The following is a 16,449-nucleotide window of genomic DNA, read 5'->3' as shown; positions in this document are numbered from 1 at the left end:
TGATGTTCTTAACCTTATCACTATTATATGGACTAAGAATAATATTTTTAAGTAAGTCTTAATAAAAGAATTGGTTAATTATATTATGTCATGATTTCAATGACTTGAATACACAAAATGTATAGAACAATTTTATTTAAAAGGTTAGTAAAAATGTAAATTATAAATTATAAAAAGTGTACAACAAATATATACGTTAATTGCTTTACTTAATATATTTTTAGATTGCCATTCGGACTAATTAAGAACGAAAATTTAGCTCAAATAAAAAATAGTAGAAGGATTTTATTTAAAGACCAACATTGGATTCGACAAGTTTCAATATCAGCTGTTTGCAATAAAAAAAGAAAAACCGCTGAAGAAAAGGTAATACACACACAGCTTAAAGAAAAAATTAACTAATTTATGAGTATTTACACCAAACAAATATGACATACAGTATCAGTCACTACTGTTTTAATGTATAATGTAAATAATAATAATTTAACTTCACCAAGTTTGAGGTGACACTAAAAATTGATCATTCTTTTAGAGTTGGTCCTTTGAAGGCCTTTGATCTATAAGCCTTCAAACTCCTAAGTATGGTGGATGCTTTATAGAATGACTTTATTGGTTTATTTACATATTTAACCTCTTCTAATAACCTATAGTGATTACTTATATATGTCAAAAGAAGAATGCCAGAAGAGCCTAATTTGATAGGAATTAAAATAAACTTGAGCTGTCATTTAATATCTCAACATAACATAATACTATGAAGGTTTCAAATGCATAATCTGAATCTGATCTGTATAAAGCTCGCAACCAATGCGGATCTGTGTGTGAGCAGTGATTACTCCGAAGCCTAAGTTGGAACTGACTATCATTATCTAATCCCTTCCTTCTATCTGTCCTCATCCTTGGACAAGATGTTGAAAGTTTACACCATATTCCAGACAGTTCACTCACCAAAGTGAAGTCTAAGAAATATGTGTTATCTCTTGCTTAGATTGCATTAGTCTGTGATAAGTCCGCTGTATTTATTTGTAGGTACTGATTTTTTCAAAGTCAAAACTTTATTGATTTTAAGTTTGCTAAACAATCATTGGATTTTCCAAGTTATGTCATATGACCAAAGGAAATAAGGATTCATTTTTGTATATAGATGTAAGAAAGAAATTTTTATGTTTACAGGCTGTAGAGAACTTGGGTAGGCGTGTGATCAGGTACTCGCCTAAGGCAGGATCAGAAGTTGTGGGAATATGGAGAAATATGACTGTACAGGATATAGCTGATGTAGTGAAGAAGGATGTTGGTATGTAATTTTATTTAAATGTTTAAAGGAATTTACAATCATCTACTATAAATATCTTTTGGTGTGAAAAATTTTTAAGCATTTTTTGATTCAATTGGATAATTATTGTTAAATATGAAGACTTTCTCTTATTTATAGTGATAAAATTTTTTTTTTTTGGTAATGTAAGGGGTGGAAAACAGCCAACAGCCTAATTTGAAAGGAACTAGACGAGGACTCAGACTTGTGATAGTAGGTCGTGAGTTGGACACAATGTTACAACCTTGGAGACAATGCTATATTATTCACACTTTGAGCATTAGTTATATGGGATTGGTACGGCTAAAAAACAAGTTTCCAGAAGATTAGCCGCAGCATTCTCCGTGTACCATAATGCCACAGTGCGTTCACCAACACGTCTGCCAGGTGGCAATTATAGTATATCTGGTGGAGACCTATGCCTTGCAGTGGGCGTCTATGGTTTGAAATAAATCCTGAAACTATGTTAAATAATAACAAAGCACTTTAAATATTATATATGAATGTATAATAGTTACCATCTTCGTAATTTTTACATACTTTGTATGGTTATTTCAGACCAAGTTTTCAAGGCATTGGAGTTTGCCGACAAGAACCAAGAAACTTTCTACACTGAAAAAACTATAATACATGACCCACAAATTGTCAGAGAAGTTATCAAAATATTGGGTTTCCGCTTCAAAATTGTACCAAGGCCTGATGATGTTGAAGAGGAAGAGAAGGTAGGGTTTTTGTTAATTCTATGTGAGAATGGTGGTCAAAATCTCATTTATTTGAACAAGTTGAATTGTCTAACTTAAAGTTGTGGGGATTTCTAACATATCCAGATTAGCGAGGAGCACACAACAAACTTGGATGGATTTTTTGTGATCACTTATAATTATTTTTAATACTGTATTATCACTTAGAAATTGTTTATGCTGTAAAAAGTTCTTTTTAAAATTTTGTTAGAAGAATTTCTTTCGAATTATTATTCAGAGACTCCAAAATTAAAAACACATATTAAAGGTAAATCCATGGGAAAGGTTTATTATTCAATAAACTAATATTTAAATTACAAGAATCCTTGGTAGTGATGTTGCTTGATTATTTTGATTTCATTTAGGCTATACCTGATAAAGTGTATATGTATAAATCTGTAAAGTTAAACTTCATTAAAAGATGTGTTGTTGTTGAGTTTCTTCTTGCTTCTTCTCCACAACTATAACACCTTGCAGGTTATAGTTAAAAATAAAATAGATGAAGAAATAAATAAACAAAAAGTATATACAATATCGATAAATTAAATTTATCTTTTACTTGGAGATATTTCAAAGGGTGTGTAGTAAAATTATGTACAGTTGTCCACAAAAGAGGTAATTTTTTTATGTCCTGAAGCTTAGAGAAATATATAACAAGCCCATCTTTGTTTCTCTCTTTTTCTTCATTCTTTATTTACTTTCTAATCTAGTGTAATTCGCTGCCTTTTGTATATTCATCATTTACTTATATGTATTGCTTATGGAGAATAGGCTTGAATAAACTTTCCCAACTGTGGGTATATAACAAAGCTATTATGTACACCCCAACTAAAGGATACTATATGTACAATATGGAATCTTTTAGTCTAAAATAAATCATGTAAGAGAAACTCGCAGCAAAGTTATTTGGTTTTGGTTGCAACAGAACAAAGATGCAGTCCCGGCACCTCCATCGCCGCCTTCGGATCTTCGCCCTCGTCCGCCAGTGGTGTGTGTGATGGGGCATGTAGACCACGGCAAGACCACGCTACTAGACGCTCTGAGGGACACCGCTGTTGTTGACCAAGAGTTTGGTGGTATTACTCAACACATCGGAGCTTTTGAAGGTAAATATAGCTGTCTCTTTTTAACACCAGAAACCTAAGACATTTGCACTTATACCTTGTGACAGTATAATGGTAGACTGGTGATTTATATACAGTTTCATTACCTTTGTAATACTTCTTTTCATATTGCACGATTGTTTTGTCGTTTGCTCTTGATACAGTTGTCTTGCATGGTCCTTCGGAGTCCATCTCCTATGTCATTTTCTCTTGGTGGAGGTGTCTTGCACGGTTCCTCTCACAGTTCCTCGCCTTTTCACTTGCTCTTAGTCGAACCATCTTGCACAGATACTTTCACAGTCCTTCTCTATTTTATTTCGAGATGTCTCGTCTCGCACTGTTCTCTGCATTACTTCTCCATTTCTCCTTCTCCTTTGTCGCAATCTCTCTCCATATCTCCCTCTCCAAGGCACTTTGTATGGATAGATTCAGAGTTTATTTTATAAAGGTCTTCAATTGATCTATTCATCACAAAGTAAAGGAAAATTTTATTTTGCAAAAGTATTTTATAATTTGGGTACAAATGATTTTTAAAAGGCTTTAAGCTTTTACACCTATTTCCAATCATCCTATATAAAGTGGTAACTTTGAAACAAGTTGCATTTATTTTATATTTTCAATTCTAATGTAACAGGCCAATATCTTCTGGCATTACAGTCTACAGAGATATATAGTAAACAATAATTAATTTTAATTTGCAGTAATCTTCATTTTTAAAACACTTTTACTTGTTATATTATCATTATCATATTTTTAGATACCTGGTGTACTAAACATTAATTGACAGCAGATGAACTATACATTCACCCTTTTAAACATGTTATACATATAACCAACCATCCTGTATAAATAATATTAAAATGTGTATTTCGCTACTGTAACAGTGAAGCTGAAAACGGGGGAGACAGTGACGTTCTTGGATACTCCTGGACATGCAGCCTTCACTGCGATGAGAGCGCGAGGTGCTTGCGCTACGGATGTCGTGGTGCTGGTTGTTGCTGCTGATGATGGGGTCATGGAACAGACGGTGGAGTCCATCCGGATGGCCCGGGAAGCTAATGGTAAGAAATAAAACCTGATGAAACTTAGGTGCCATATCGGGTTCCTCACATAAAGCGACCACCGAGTGGTTTTTAGTTGATAGGAATGCCACATAACCCTGTCTTCCAGGGTATCATGAAAATCTCGAATGTTTCCTTACATGGTTTTTAATGACTTATGTTTTTGGCAACCATTTTCATTTACTTACTTCTTCCTTCCTTCACAAAATATTTTATGCCTTCACATGTTCAACATTACCTCATTTGATTCTTATGAAAGAAGCCTTATCGCCTTTCTTCTCTCATCTACATTCCCTGATCGCAATTTCACATTAATTTAACATCCTGTATCTAACTCATACCCAAGATGCTAAATAAGTTCTCATTAGCCAAGGCTACAGTACAGAAGTTCAAGGATGCTCACCATCCACGAGGATCAGGGGCTAAAGGGTGAGGCGGTCATCGTTGACAACAGACACCCTTGGGTTGTAAAACAGTGTCCATCATGTGGTGGTAGCAATATTACGACACATGAACACGTGGATGTATTACACCAATGAGACTCCATATGCGATCGCAAGATGCATCGTACTGTGGTACAACCTGAGGATATCAATATGGAATAGGAAGTGGTCTCATAAAACGTAATTATAAAAACTTGACATTGTTAACTCTAAAAGCACCTTATCGAGTTTTTTTATTTTTCAATTTATTCATGTCTCTTTTTATTTTATTAATTTTATCCTGGTCTCGAGTCTTCTTCTTTCAAGTTCTTTCAAATCTCGAACTCGGCATCTGAGTTTAGCCCTCCAAACATGGGATCTGTCTTTGCTTAAAATGTAAGGTCACAGAAAAACAATTGACTTGCTTCTTTCTTCTACGAATCTTATAGCAGATGTGATCTTATAAAGAATTGACTCGTTTTATTAATGAGTTTTAAAGTGATCACATTTCAATTTTCTAAATCATCACCGGTAACACACTTGTCTTATAAGGCATGCACACTTATAAATGTACATAAATATAACGAAACATAAAGCGTTAAGATAAATATGCAATAGTTGTTGTCAGCTAATCTAGCCTACTAATCTAGTGTTACAAAACCCTTATTTATTAATTTCTTTGTTCTAGTTCCTATTTTGGTGGCCATCAATAAAATCGACAAGCCCGGTGTGAACATTGTAGGTATGCCTCTTATATATTTTTAATAACAATAAATTAGAAAACGTAATATAGTGTCACTTAATTGTAAGTGATGGAATAGGCCAATAAATTCTTTTAAAAATAAAATATAACCTCACGATTATATAGTAAGAAAAAGAGTTTTCTTAAATTGGATTAGTACATATTAAAATTAATTGTGCGTAGCATTGGTCCAGTTAGTCCAGTGAACTTTCCAGATCGCAGGTCTTGGGTTCGATTCTCAGGATACAATCTTATATAATTCATACTCTTCCAAACGGAATAGATAGAGAAAAGAGAGAGAGAGAGAGCTAAAATTAGCATTGCCTCAGCTCACATAGAAGTTTCTAGAAGATGGGCAGCAGCGTCCTCTGTGTACATTATGGTATATCCCTACCATAGGTATCCCTGGGCGATGTCTGTATTGTAGTAGGTTTCTATGGGCTGAAATATCGACCAAAAAAAATAATTCTTATTGTCACATAACACTTGTCGATAGGAGCGTACTCTGCGAGCTCTAGCGCAGCACGGTGTCGTATGCGAAGCTCTAGGTGGTGAGGTACAGGCGGTGCAGGTGTCAGCGCTCCGAAAAATGCACTTGGATACCCTGGTGGAAGCGCTAACCCTTCAAGCGCATCTGATGGACTTGAAAGCGGACCCTGGGGGCTACGTCGAGGGTGTTGTGATTGAAGCACAAGTAGATCCAAGGCTCGGGTGAGTGTGACAATATTTTGTAACAACAAATTCTTAAACAAAACTACTAAAGTTATTTTTAAAAATTCATAATATCTATAGAATTGGCATTTATATGTGCTTTTAAATCGTCGATTATTTTAACATTATAGGCAATAAGCTATCATCTGCTTGGAACGCTGATCTGTTGTGAGCCGGAAGGAAACTCAACAGTTGCTCTTTAAAATAAAATGTAATAATTTTTAATATGTACATTATAATATCAACCATGTAAATGAGTCAACTAACCAAATTCCATACATTTATATCTAGTAAAATCTATTGAATGCTATAATAAGATTTATTTAATAATATACTTTAAATTTTAGATTTAAAACTAGGAAATGGAATGTCTAATGTATATTGTGTGACTTTATATATATATGTACACTCAGGCATACGAAAGATTTGTAATATTTTTTAAGTCAAAATTCAGGCGTAGCGTGTTTATTTTTATTAATTCTACTTATCATTTGTCACTATTTTTCATATATGATTTGTAAATAATATGTTTTAATGTGCAGTAGTAGTATAATAATCATAAAATTAAATAAAATATACCTGCTTATGTAAGTTAAATAAGAAAGAAAAGAAAGCAAAGATTTAATAATTATATAATAATATTACCTCAAAGACATTCACTAAAATCCATAGGCCTAGCGAACGCAGGTTGACATTATCAAAGTAATAAACAGCAACTTACTGCTCGTTGTTTACAGCCAGTTATAACTTAGGAGTTTTCTAAACAAGAGTAAATAAGTTTTTAATGAAATCAGGCGTTACCTTGTGGAAGTCCATCCTAAGTAAGAAAAGGTCCAATATTTAGCGACTTCCGCACATGCAGTGGTAGTCGTGCAACAAAGTGCACCGCCCGCCAGACCGCTGATAAATGCTTACAGTACAGAGTCTCTGAGCTTGGCACTAATCGGTGTAATATAACTCCTGAAGACACCCCGTGGAGGGGTGAAACATGTGTTGAGTGATTTGACGATGGCGGTTGTGTAATTCGCATTGTTTGCCGCATACGCATTTATCAGCGGGCGGTGAACTTAGTTGCAAGAATACCACTGCATGTGCGGAAGTCGCTAAATATTGGACCTTTTCTTACGTAAGAGTAAATAAGTTTCTTCTAGGCAAGCATGTACATCATAGATCTCGTCATCGCCTAACATCAGGTGATACAGAGATCAAATATTTCACCAATAACGCTGCTGTTCATCCTCTGGAAACTTGTTTGTGAACAGTGACAATCCTATATTTTATAAGACTGTATCCAGGGAATTGAATCTGCGACATATGATCGCAATTCCTATTCCTCTGCCGCTGGTCTAATTTATTTTGTGGATATCGACATGAATGTATCGATTGTTGTTGTTGAATGTTCACAGTAAACAAGCAACGGTGTTGGTTCAGAGAGGCACACTGCGACGAGGCTGCGTGTTGGTCGCGGGAACAGGGTGGGCTAAGGTAAATATATTTATTAATTTATTATCTGTATCAGATAGACTTTGTACTGCCGTAAGCTATTACTGCTGTTCTATTATAAAAATAAATTAAAGTTGCCATCAGTAAATATCGACCTTTGCAGCTGTTAAGTGACGTATATTTGCAGCGAACTGTCAATCGTTTGAAGTTTATTGCGATCTGTCAAAATCACTAAGTTCATAGAGAACTGTCAAACGCACAAAGTTCATAGCGAGCTATTAAACGCGCAGAGTTCATAGCGAACTGTCAAACGCACAAAGTTCCTAGCGAGCTATTAAACGCGCAGAGTTCATAGCGATCTGTCAAAATCACTAAGTTCATAGAGAACTGTCAAACGCACAAAGTTCATAGCGAGCTATTAAACGCGCAGAGTTCATAGCGAACTGTCAAACGCACAAAGTTCATAGCGAGCTATTAATCGCGCAGAGTTCATAGCGAACTGTCAAACGCACAAAGTTCATAGCGAGCTATTAAACGCGCAGAGTTCATAGCGAGCTATTAAACGCGCAGAGTTCATAGCGAACTGTCAAACGCACAAAGTTCATAGCGAGCTATTAAACGCGCAGAGTTCATAGCGAACTGTCAAACGCACAAAGTTCATAGCGAGCTATTAAACGCGCAGAGTTCATAGCGAACTGTCAAAATCACTAAGTTCATAGAGAACTGTCAAACGCACAAAGTTCATAGCGAGCTATTAAACGCGCAGAGTTCATAGCGAGCTATTAAACGCGCAGAGTTCATAGCGAACTGTCAAACGCACAAAGTTCATAGCGAGCTATTAAACGCGCAGAGTTCATAGCGAACTGTCAAACGCACAAAGTTCATAGCGAGCTATTAAACGCGCAGAGTTCATAGCGAACTGTCAAACGCACAAAGTTCATAGCGAGCTATTAAACGCGCAGAGTTCATAGCGAACTGTCAAACGCACAAAGTTCATAGCGAGCTATTAAACGCGCAGAGTTCATAGCGAACTGTCAAACGCACAAAGTTCATAGCGAGCTATTAAACGCGCAGAGTTCATAGCGAACTGTCAAACGCACAAAGTTCACAGCGAGCTATTAAACGCGCAGAGTTCATAGCGAACTGTCAAACGCACAAAGTTCATAGCGAGCTATTAAACGCGCAGAGTTCATAGCGAACTGTCAAACGCACAAAGTTCATAGCGAGCTATTAAACGCGCAGAGTTCATAGCGAACTGTCAAACGCACAAAGTTCACAGCGAGCTATTAAACGCGCAGAGTTCATAGCGAACTGTCAAACGCACAAAGTTCATAGCGAGCTATTAAACGCGCAGAGTTCATAGCGAACTGTCAAACGCACAAAGTTCATAGCGAGCTATTAAACGCGCAGAGTTCATAGCGAGCTATTAAACGCGCAGAGTTCATAGCGAACTGTCAAACGCACAAAGTTCACAGCGAGCTATTAAACGCGCAGAGTTCATAGCGAACTGTCAAACGCACAAAGTTCATAGCGAGCTATTAAACGCGCAGAGTTCATAGCGAACTGTCAAACGCACAAAGTTCACAGCGAGCTATTAAACGCGCAGAGTTCATAGCGAACTGTCAAACGCACAAAGTTCATAGCGAGCTATTAAACGCGCAGAGTTCATAGCGAACTGTCAAACGCACAAAGTTCATAGCGAGCTATTAAACGCGCAGAGTTCATAGCGAACTGTCAAACGCACAAAGTTCACAGCGAGCTATTAAACGCGCAGAGTTCATAGCGAACTGTCAAACGCACAAAGTTCACAGCGAGCTATTAAACGCGCAGAGTTCATAGCGAACTGTCAAACGCACAAAGTTCATAGCGAGCTATTAAACGCGCAGAGTTCATAGCGAGCTATTAAACGCGCAGAGTTCATAGCGAACTGTCAAACGCACAAAGTTCATAGCGAGCTATTAAACGCGCAGAGTTCATAGCGAACTGTCAAACGCACAAAGTTCATAGCGAGCTATTAAACGCGCAGAGTTCATAGCGAACTGTCAAACGCACAAAGTTCATAGCGAGCTATTAAACGCGCAGAGTTCATAGCGAACTGTCAAACGCACGATGTTTATAGCAAACTATCAAACGCATGAAGTTCATAGCGAGCTATTAAACGCGCAGAGTTCATAGCAATCTGTCAAATGCACGAAGTTCATAGCGAAATGTCAAATGCATAGTTTTAATGGTCATTTTATAAGATGATAATTCTTGGTGTAAAGCTTTAAATCGGCGAATGCGCAGCTCATTTACTGTCAATTAATGTGTGGGTATACCTTATCCAAAAATCAAAGATTTCATTGATAATAAATTTTAAAAATTATATTATTACACATTAAACTTTTTAATGTCATAAGTTATTGGCGCATCGTATTCTGATAAATAAAATAAATTAATGTAACATATTTCACAGTAATCACTATATTAGGGTAATTGGAAATAGTTGTAAAAGGCATTTGCTAACAAATGAACTATACATTCATACCTTGAAAGCTTTTACATATGTAACAAAACACTATAAGGGCTTATACATACATAGCGTTTTTCTTTGGTAATATAGTTTGCTTTAAGCGTTCAGCATACTTGCATTCTCTAAATTGTTTGTTATGTTTGTTATGCAGGTACGCATGCTGCAGTCAGCGGAGGGACGAGCGGTACAGGAGGCTCCGCCCTCGAGCCCCGTGTCGGTGCTGGGCTGGCGTGAGCTTCCAGCTGCTGGTGACACCGTGCTCGAAGTCAGCTCCGAGGTTAACTAAAAATTTTTACTATTGAATCATCATAATTCTATATTACAATATAAAACTCATGGGTAATCATGACGAAAGACCGAGCAGAGCTCTCTTCATCACCTTTTTTTTATTATTGTCCCTTTTTAGAGGACCTTTCACCCCCTATCCTAAAATTTAGGACTTTTATTTCGAAATCATTTATTCAATGTTTGTTTTATTGACACTCTTCTTTCGTTCTAAACATCATCTTTTATTATCCCTTTTCGTTTATTCATAATCCTTTCAAACAACGTCTTTCTGTCTTTGTCACAATTTTTTGAAATCACTGTGTACTATTTAAAATTTTTGTTTTCTTATAACTTATTTCTACTTGTGTATAAACTACCTCATAGCTTTGTGACAATGTTTATCTTTAACTCTTGGGTGACCTTTAGCTTTTCTATAAGGACCATTGTAAACGACTACACTTCAAAACCATAAGTCATCACCAAAAATCACTGTGTTATAGTAACCCTAAATAGTTCTGTGGTGGTGGTGAAATGAAATAAACGGATGCAATTGAGAATTGAGATTTATTGTTCACACAACCACTATACAAAGGTAGGCGCGTCGGAGCGAGAGTTTATTGCGGCGCGCTTGCGCGTGCGCTGATGTGCGGTCGGGCTGAGAGTGTGGTGAGAAGCGCGCGCCGAGCGACCGGGGATCCGGGCTGCTGACTAACGTCAATGCGCTAGGACGCGCATGTTGCCGCCACGGACAGGACAGTCCGACGTAGTGGGACTGTCCGCTATACTTCATTATCCTTTTTCCAAACGTCTGCATCAGCACCTATTATATTATCAATCAGACAGCTTTCATCATCGTGACGGCCGATAGACTGATAAGCCTCCCCTAAAAACTGCTTTATTTGTCACATAATAAATAAAATGATGATTATGACATTTCTATCACCATAATCATCATGTAAGCTGATGGACAACCACCGCAAGACAGACCTGTCCCAAATATCGGCACGTTAATGCACTTAGTATGACCTATGCCCTAGTAGGAGGTCTACCCACGCCGCTTCTACTGACTCCGTGAGGGCTGTGCCAAGCACTGGGGGTCCAAAGACTGAAAAAGAACAAAAAAGAATCTATGTAAATGGCAGTGTTATAGAACCTTAAAACATTTCAATCCCAGGTGAAGGTAATCACTAGAAGTATCTATTACAGAAACGTGCCAACGAGGTAATGAAATGGCGCCATAATCAGCGAATGAAGGAAAAGCAGATGGAAGACCTGGAGGTGATCGCGGCCAAGGAGGCGGAACACCGTGCACAGTATAAGGAGGCGTTAGCACGCAAGAGGGCGATGGGACGCATGCGATTGCGACCCGACGGACCGCGGCAGAAGCAGTTCCAGCAGGATGATCACCCCACCCTCAGTGTCCTAGTGAAAGGTACTATCTGACTACAAGACATGTCTTCTTGTTATTGTTTGGTGAAAATCCTCATTCCTTAATCTCTCAGAGAAGTCCAGAACTTCCTCGTTCCTCATTGAACAATTATGAGTTTGGCAATGAGGCCCGAAGAGAGAGAGAGAGAGAGTGAGTGAGAAACCAAGAGCGCCGTCATTATCACCTTGTCACTTTCATTTAATTTACAATAGAGAAGTCTCTCCGCTTCTAATGTTCTCTATTCCTAATTTCTCTATAATATAAGATGACATTATCATCATTGTTATTCAGCCATGTCCACAGTTGGACATAGGCCACTCCTATAGATTTCCAATAGGCTTTTGGAAAAAAAGAGCAGTAGCCGTAAGAGATGGTTTGAAAAGAACAGCAAAAAGTCACCTCTTTGCATCTCGCCGCGCATACCTATGGTGCGGTATAGTGTTCTCGGTAGCCCTATATTCTTCTATTATCTTCTACTCTCTTCTTTTTGTATTATTCTACCGTTGCGTTCTATCTAGAGTTATATTAAATTTGAACTGCGTGCTTGCGACAACACTGCAGGAATAACAATCCCAAAAAGTGGAAATTTTATGAACGATGAAAGGAAAGAAAAACAACAAAAGATACTGTGAAAGAAGAAATAGGAAATAAGGAAATAAATGAAACCATTCCCCCAATACGACAGTGGGAACAAGTCTTCTTGAAGGAAGGCCATAAAAAAACAACACTGCATTATTATACCTTCAGGCTTGATCATTTGGTGTTGATATATGTCTGTGCCCTCGCAGTCAGATTTCCTGAATAAACATGGCAAAGATCAGGGGGTGGAAAATCTTGCCAATAATTACATTACCTCCCACAAAGATGGCCACGATGATTCAGTGATTTTTCGAAACCTTGACTATGTCTTCAGTTCACCCAGTGATGAGCATATCGTCGCCACGGCTAGTGGTTCTTGGTCGTCACTTGAGAATCTTTCGGCCATAACAGCTTTTACACGAGCGATGTACCCCCTACCGTCGTCACCAGAAAAAATTATTTATCAGGTGACGTGGACGGATCCGTGGAGGCGATCCTGGACATCCTGGAGACGTACGACGAGCACCAGCGCGTGAGACTTGACCTCGTGCACTACGGCGTGGGGCAGGTCATCCCCAACGACCTCGAGGTTTGTTTAAACCAAGTTCCACAACTCTAGGCTGAGTTCACATGAAGTGTTGTCACAATGTAATCGTATGCACGGTACGGTAAGTACAATTTTCTCCCCCCAACTTAGTACTTCTCTTGTCTAGTGGAGTACGTCGTGATCGACAATTATTATGTTTAAACAACGGTGTATGTAAACGCGGCTTTACTTTTGCGTATCATAAACCACTTACGCAATATTACCAACTATATAAAGTAAAAGAGCTTATCTCTCACTGCCAATGCTTATCACCAGTGATGATATTCAGCATAGAAACGTGGTCACATACTTCGGACCTTATCGGCAAGCTCACACTTGCTGATTGGTCCATGGAGAGGGCTATGTTCAGGATTTCTCTATGGAATCAGAAATGAGGATATTCATAGAAGAACTAAGGTAACAGGCAAAGCTCAGCTGATTGAAGAAGTAAGCAGGCTTTGAAGTTCTGGAGTGGACATCATGGAACGACAGACGTAGCGAAGAACTTCCACCAGCAAAGAGGATATAATAAGTTATTCATGCCGTTTCCATTTGTTATTTGAAATCTTGGGGGAGGTATACTTGTTATATTAATTATAAATTAATTTTGGTCCCAGATCGCACAGGCTTTCGATGCGGTAATATACGCCTTCAACGTAGTCTGCCCACCCGCTCTCGCGGTTGAAGCCAAAAAGAAGGACATCCCGATAAAGCTTCACAACGTGATCTACCGGCTGGTGGACGACGTCAAGGAGGAGATCAACGTCAGGATACCAAAGAGACAGGAGGAGGAATTAATTGGTCAGTTGGGTGCTTTAAAATACGTGACAATAAATTTTCTGTGTTTAAGGTCCCCCCCTTCGAAGTCAGGTGACCTTTTCTGCGACCTCCCCCTTTCATTTCCTTTGAAAATTATAATAAAATAATCTTACAAAAATTTAGTTAATATTAACCAAGAGTTTTTAAATCATCTGATATGAATATATATATATATACTCGTACATATACATGACGGGCGCCAAGGTACTACAATTTTTCTCAGAATTATCCCGCTCGTCTCCCCTTGTCACCTCTTCGCACTAAGGCATAATATTTTTTTAAGTAATTGTATTTATTTACACGTGTTTCACCCCTCCACGGGGCATCTTCAAGAGTAATGTTACACCGATTAGTGCCAAACACAGAGTCTGTGTTTGGCACAACACGTGTTGAGTAATTTGGCGGTGGCAGTTGTGTGATTCGCATTGTTTGCCGCATACGCATTTATCAGCGGGCTGGCGGGCGGTGCATTTTATTGCACAACTACCACTGCATGTGCGGAAGTGGCTAAATATTGATCCTTTTCTTACGTAATTGTATTTGTATATGTTCGCTAAACAGAGATAACATATCCCCTTTTCAACCGCACTTTCTATAGGTATCGACTGTGGAGAAATAAAGACGCGTTTACATGGCTACTTTTTTTAAATGTACAAGTAATTTACGTATTATAGTTGTATTTAAAATAACATTATTTAAATGAAGGGCTTGTTAATAAAGATTTAGTTGCATTATTAACGCCTTATCAAAGAATGCCGGCTCAATATTTTTGTTTTATGAGAAATATACAAAGGTTAATCCAATGAAAGATTACCCAGTAGCGACCACGATCTGGTAGACGAACCAAAACCTTTGATATTTCTAGACAACAAAAGAGGAAGAAGTCGAATAATAGAATATTAAGGCTTCGACAATAAGTAAGTTCTTACAGAACGCCGGGACGGTCTGTGGGTGGGTGCACTGCGCACAGTGGAGCACTAGACACGTGTCTGGTTCACTGAGGATTCTCAGAGTACCTGTATAGTTTTAAGCTCAAAGGGAGTCCCTCGTTCATCTGTGACCCAGCGGTGGACTAGATCGTGGTGCATGCAATCACTTGCTGTCCCGTGTATGATTTAGAGTTGTGAAATGGATAGGAGCATTACTTGTGGCAGCATCGCTTCCCTTTTGGAGGAGAAAGAGAGCCACAATACCTTGCGGTTTTGTACAACACCGTGTCACAAGAAATGTGGTGAAAGATGGGAGGCGATGCCTGTGTGTAATATAAATGAATGCTGTAAGAATGATAGAAAATATGAAGGAGACAGAGAGGGAGAAAATAGGAAGGTTTATATCCCTGTCCCTAAAAAAGGATGGGGGGAAAGAGTATAAGAAAGAGTTAGAGAAAAAATAAAAGGTTATTTTACTTTTCAACAGGAGAGGCTAACGTGCTTCAGCAGTTCATGGTGTCAGAAGGCAAGCGCAAGGTGCCGGTAGCAGGATGCCGATGCGTGAGAGGCTCCTTGTCTCGGGCTGCGCTGTACAGAGTCCTGCGGGGCTCCGAAGTCGTGTTCGAAGGTACCTTAATCCCCCCCACTTCTACCCTTTTGTTTATTTCAATCCACCAGCTACAATATAATCAAAATACACCCTGCGAACTATGGCATCAGATATGAAATCCGCAGAAAAACCAAGGTCAACCGTGTAGTTCGAAGAATTGCTCATTTAAAACTGCATTGAGCGGGGTACATGGCTAGAGATGGGCGTTGGAGACGAAAGCTGGTGACCACGATCCTGTAGACGCGGCGTGGGTAGTCCTACAAACTGGACCGATGATATAGTCACGTCGCGAGATGTCGCTGTCGTCAGCGGCGCATCGAAAAGGGGAAGTCCGCATAATTGTTCATTACAACGGTATAAATACGGGCGAAAATCGTATGAATGTACACACTTCTACTTAGGATTTCGAGGTGTTACTACCTTAATATCTACAGGCCCTAGAAAGAATTCCACGAGGCTTTTGCCTTGCAGTGGGCGTTTATCAGCTGACTGATGATCATGATTGTTACTGTAAAGAGTATACGTGTGTACGTACCTCTAGAACTCTACCACCGCAGCTAAGTAAAGTTACAAATGAGCGATCATTTGCAGGTAAGCTGGCTTCCATGAAACACTTGAAGGAGGAAGTGAACACGATCAAACGCGACATGGAATGCGGGCTGCGTTTCGACGATCCCACATTCGAAATGAAGCCCGGGGACACGGTCGTGTGTTACCAGATGATCGACGCAACTGACCAGACCACTTGGGATCCTGGATTCTGAGTCGTAGTAGTCAATTAGAATTAATAAATTATAGTGAACAGAAATTATTTCTTTTCTTATTGTATCACACACACACACACACATATATATATATATATATATACATATATATACATATATAAATGTGTGTGTGATATATATCACCCCGAACTTACATCACAGACTGTCGCTGGCAGTGGCGTACCTAGGGGGGGGCGGTGGGTGCGGTCCGCACCGGGCGGCACTTACCTTGGGGCGGCATTTTTTAAATTTACTTATAGTTGTAAAAAGCAACATATTCATTTCATATTTATTTTCTTTCTTGAATAATAAATTAAAATTCTGTTCCCAACATTGTAATTTTGTTAAGAATTTTTTTAACAATTTCAATCAGTGTCGGTAGTTGCGAAAGAAGCTTTTCAAAATCGAAGTTGATAAAAA

General features: G+C 38.5%; 1 protein-coding gene across 1 annotated transcript; it reads left to right on the top strand.

Annotated features, from left to right (window-relative positions):
• mIF2 (mitochondrial translation initiation factor 2) lies at positions 1-16,062 on the top strand. The gene is made up of 15 exons (XM_068763005.1): positions 1-143; positions 225-366; positions 1,174-1,294; positions 1,871-2,034; positions 2,978-3,158; positions 4,040-4,216; positions 5,327-5,376; positions 5,877-6,091; positions 7,498-7,576; positions 10,198-10,323; positions 11,520-11,745; positions 12,789-12,910; positions 13,525-13,708; positions 15,143-15,283; positions 15,857-16,062. Exons 1-15 carry the CDS (start codon positions 118-120, stop codon positions 16,027-16,029), a joined length of 2,127 nt encoding a protein of 708 aa, XP_068619106.1. The 5' UTR covers positions 1-117; the 3' UTR covers positions 16,030-16,062.
• Positions 16,063-16,449: the final 387 nt, after the last annotated feature.

Source organism: Battus philenor, unplaced genomic scaffold (genome assembly GCF_028537555.1).
Source record: "Battus philenor isolate CCGP_79_NKW_IND1 unplaced genomic scaffold, ilBatPhil1.0.hap1 SCAF_17, whole genome shotgun sequence".
Lineage (NCBI taxonomy): Eukaryota > Metazoa > Arthropoda > Insecta > Lepidoptera > Papilionidae > Battus > Battus philenor.
This window is presented reverse-complemented; position numbering and strand designations above follow the sequence as displayed.

Bases quoted from the DNA above. Each gene is read 5' to 3' on its own strand.
- mIF2 (XM_068763005.1), top strand. From the start codon at position 118: ATGTATAGAACAATTTTATTTAAAAG. The intron at 367-1,173 runs GTAATACACACA...TTATGTTTACAG, and splicing joins GAAAAACCGCTGAAGAAAAG to GCTGTAGAGAACTTGGGTAG. The intron at 15,284-15,856 runs GTACCTTAATCC...GATCATTTGCAG, and splicing joins CTCCGAAGTCGTGTTCGAAG to GTAAGCTGGCTTCCATGAAA.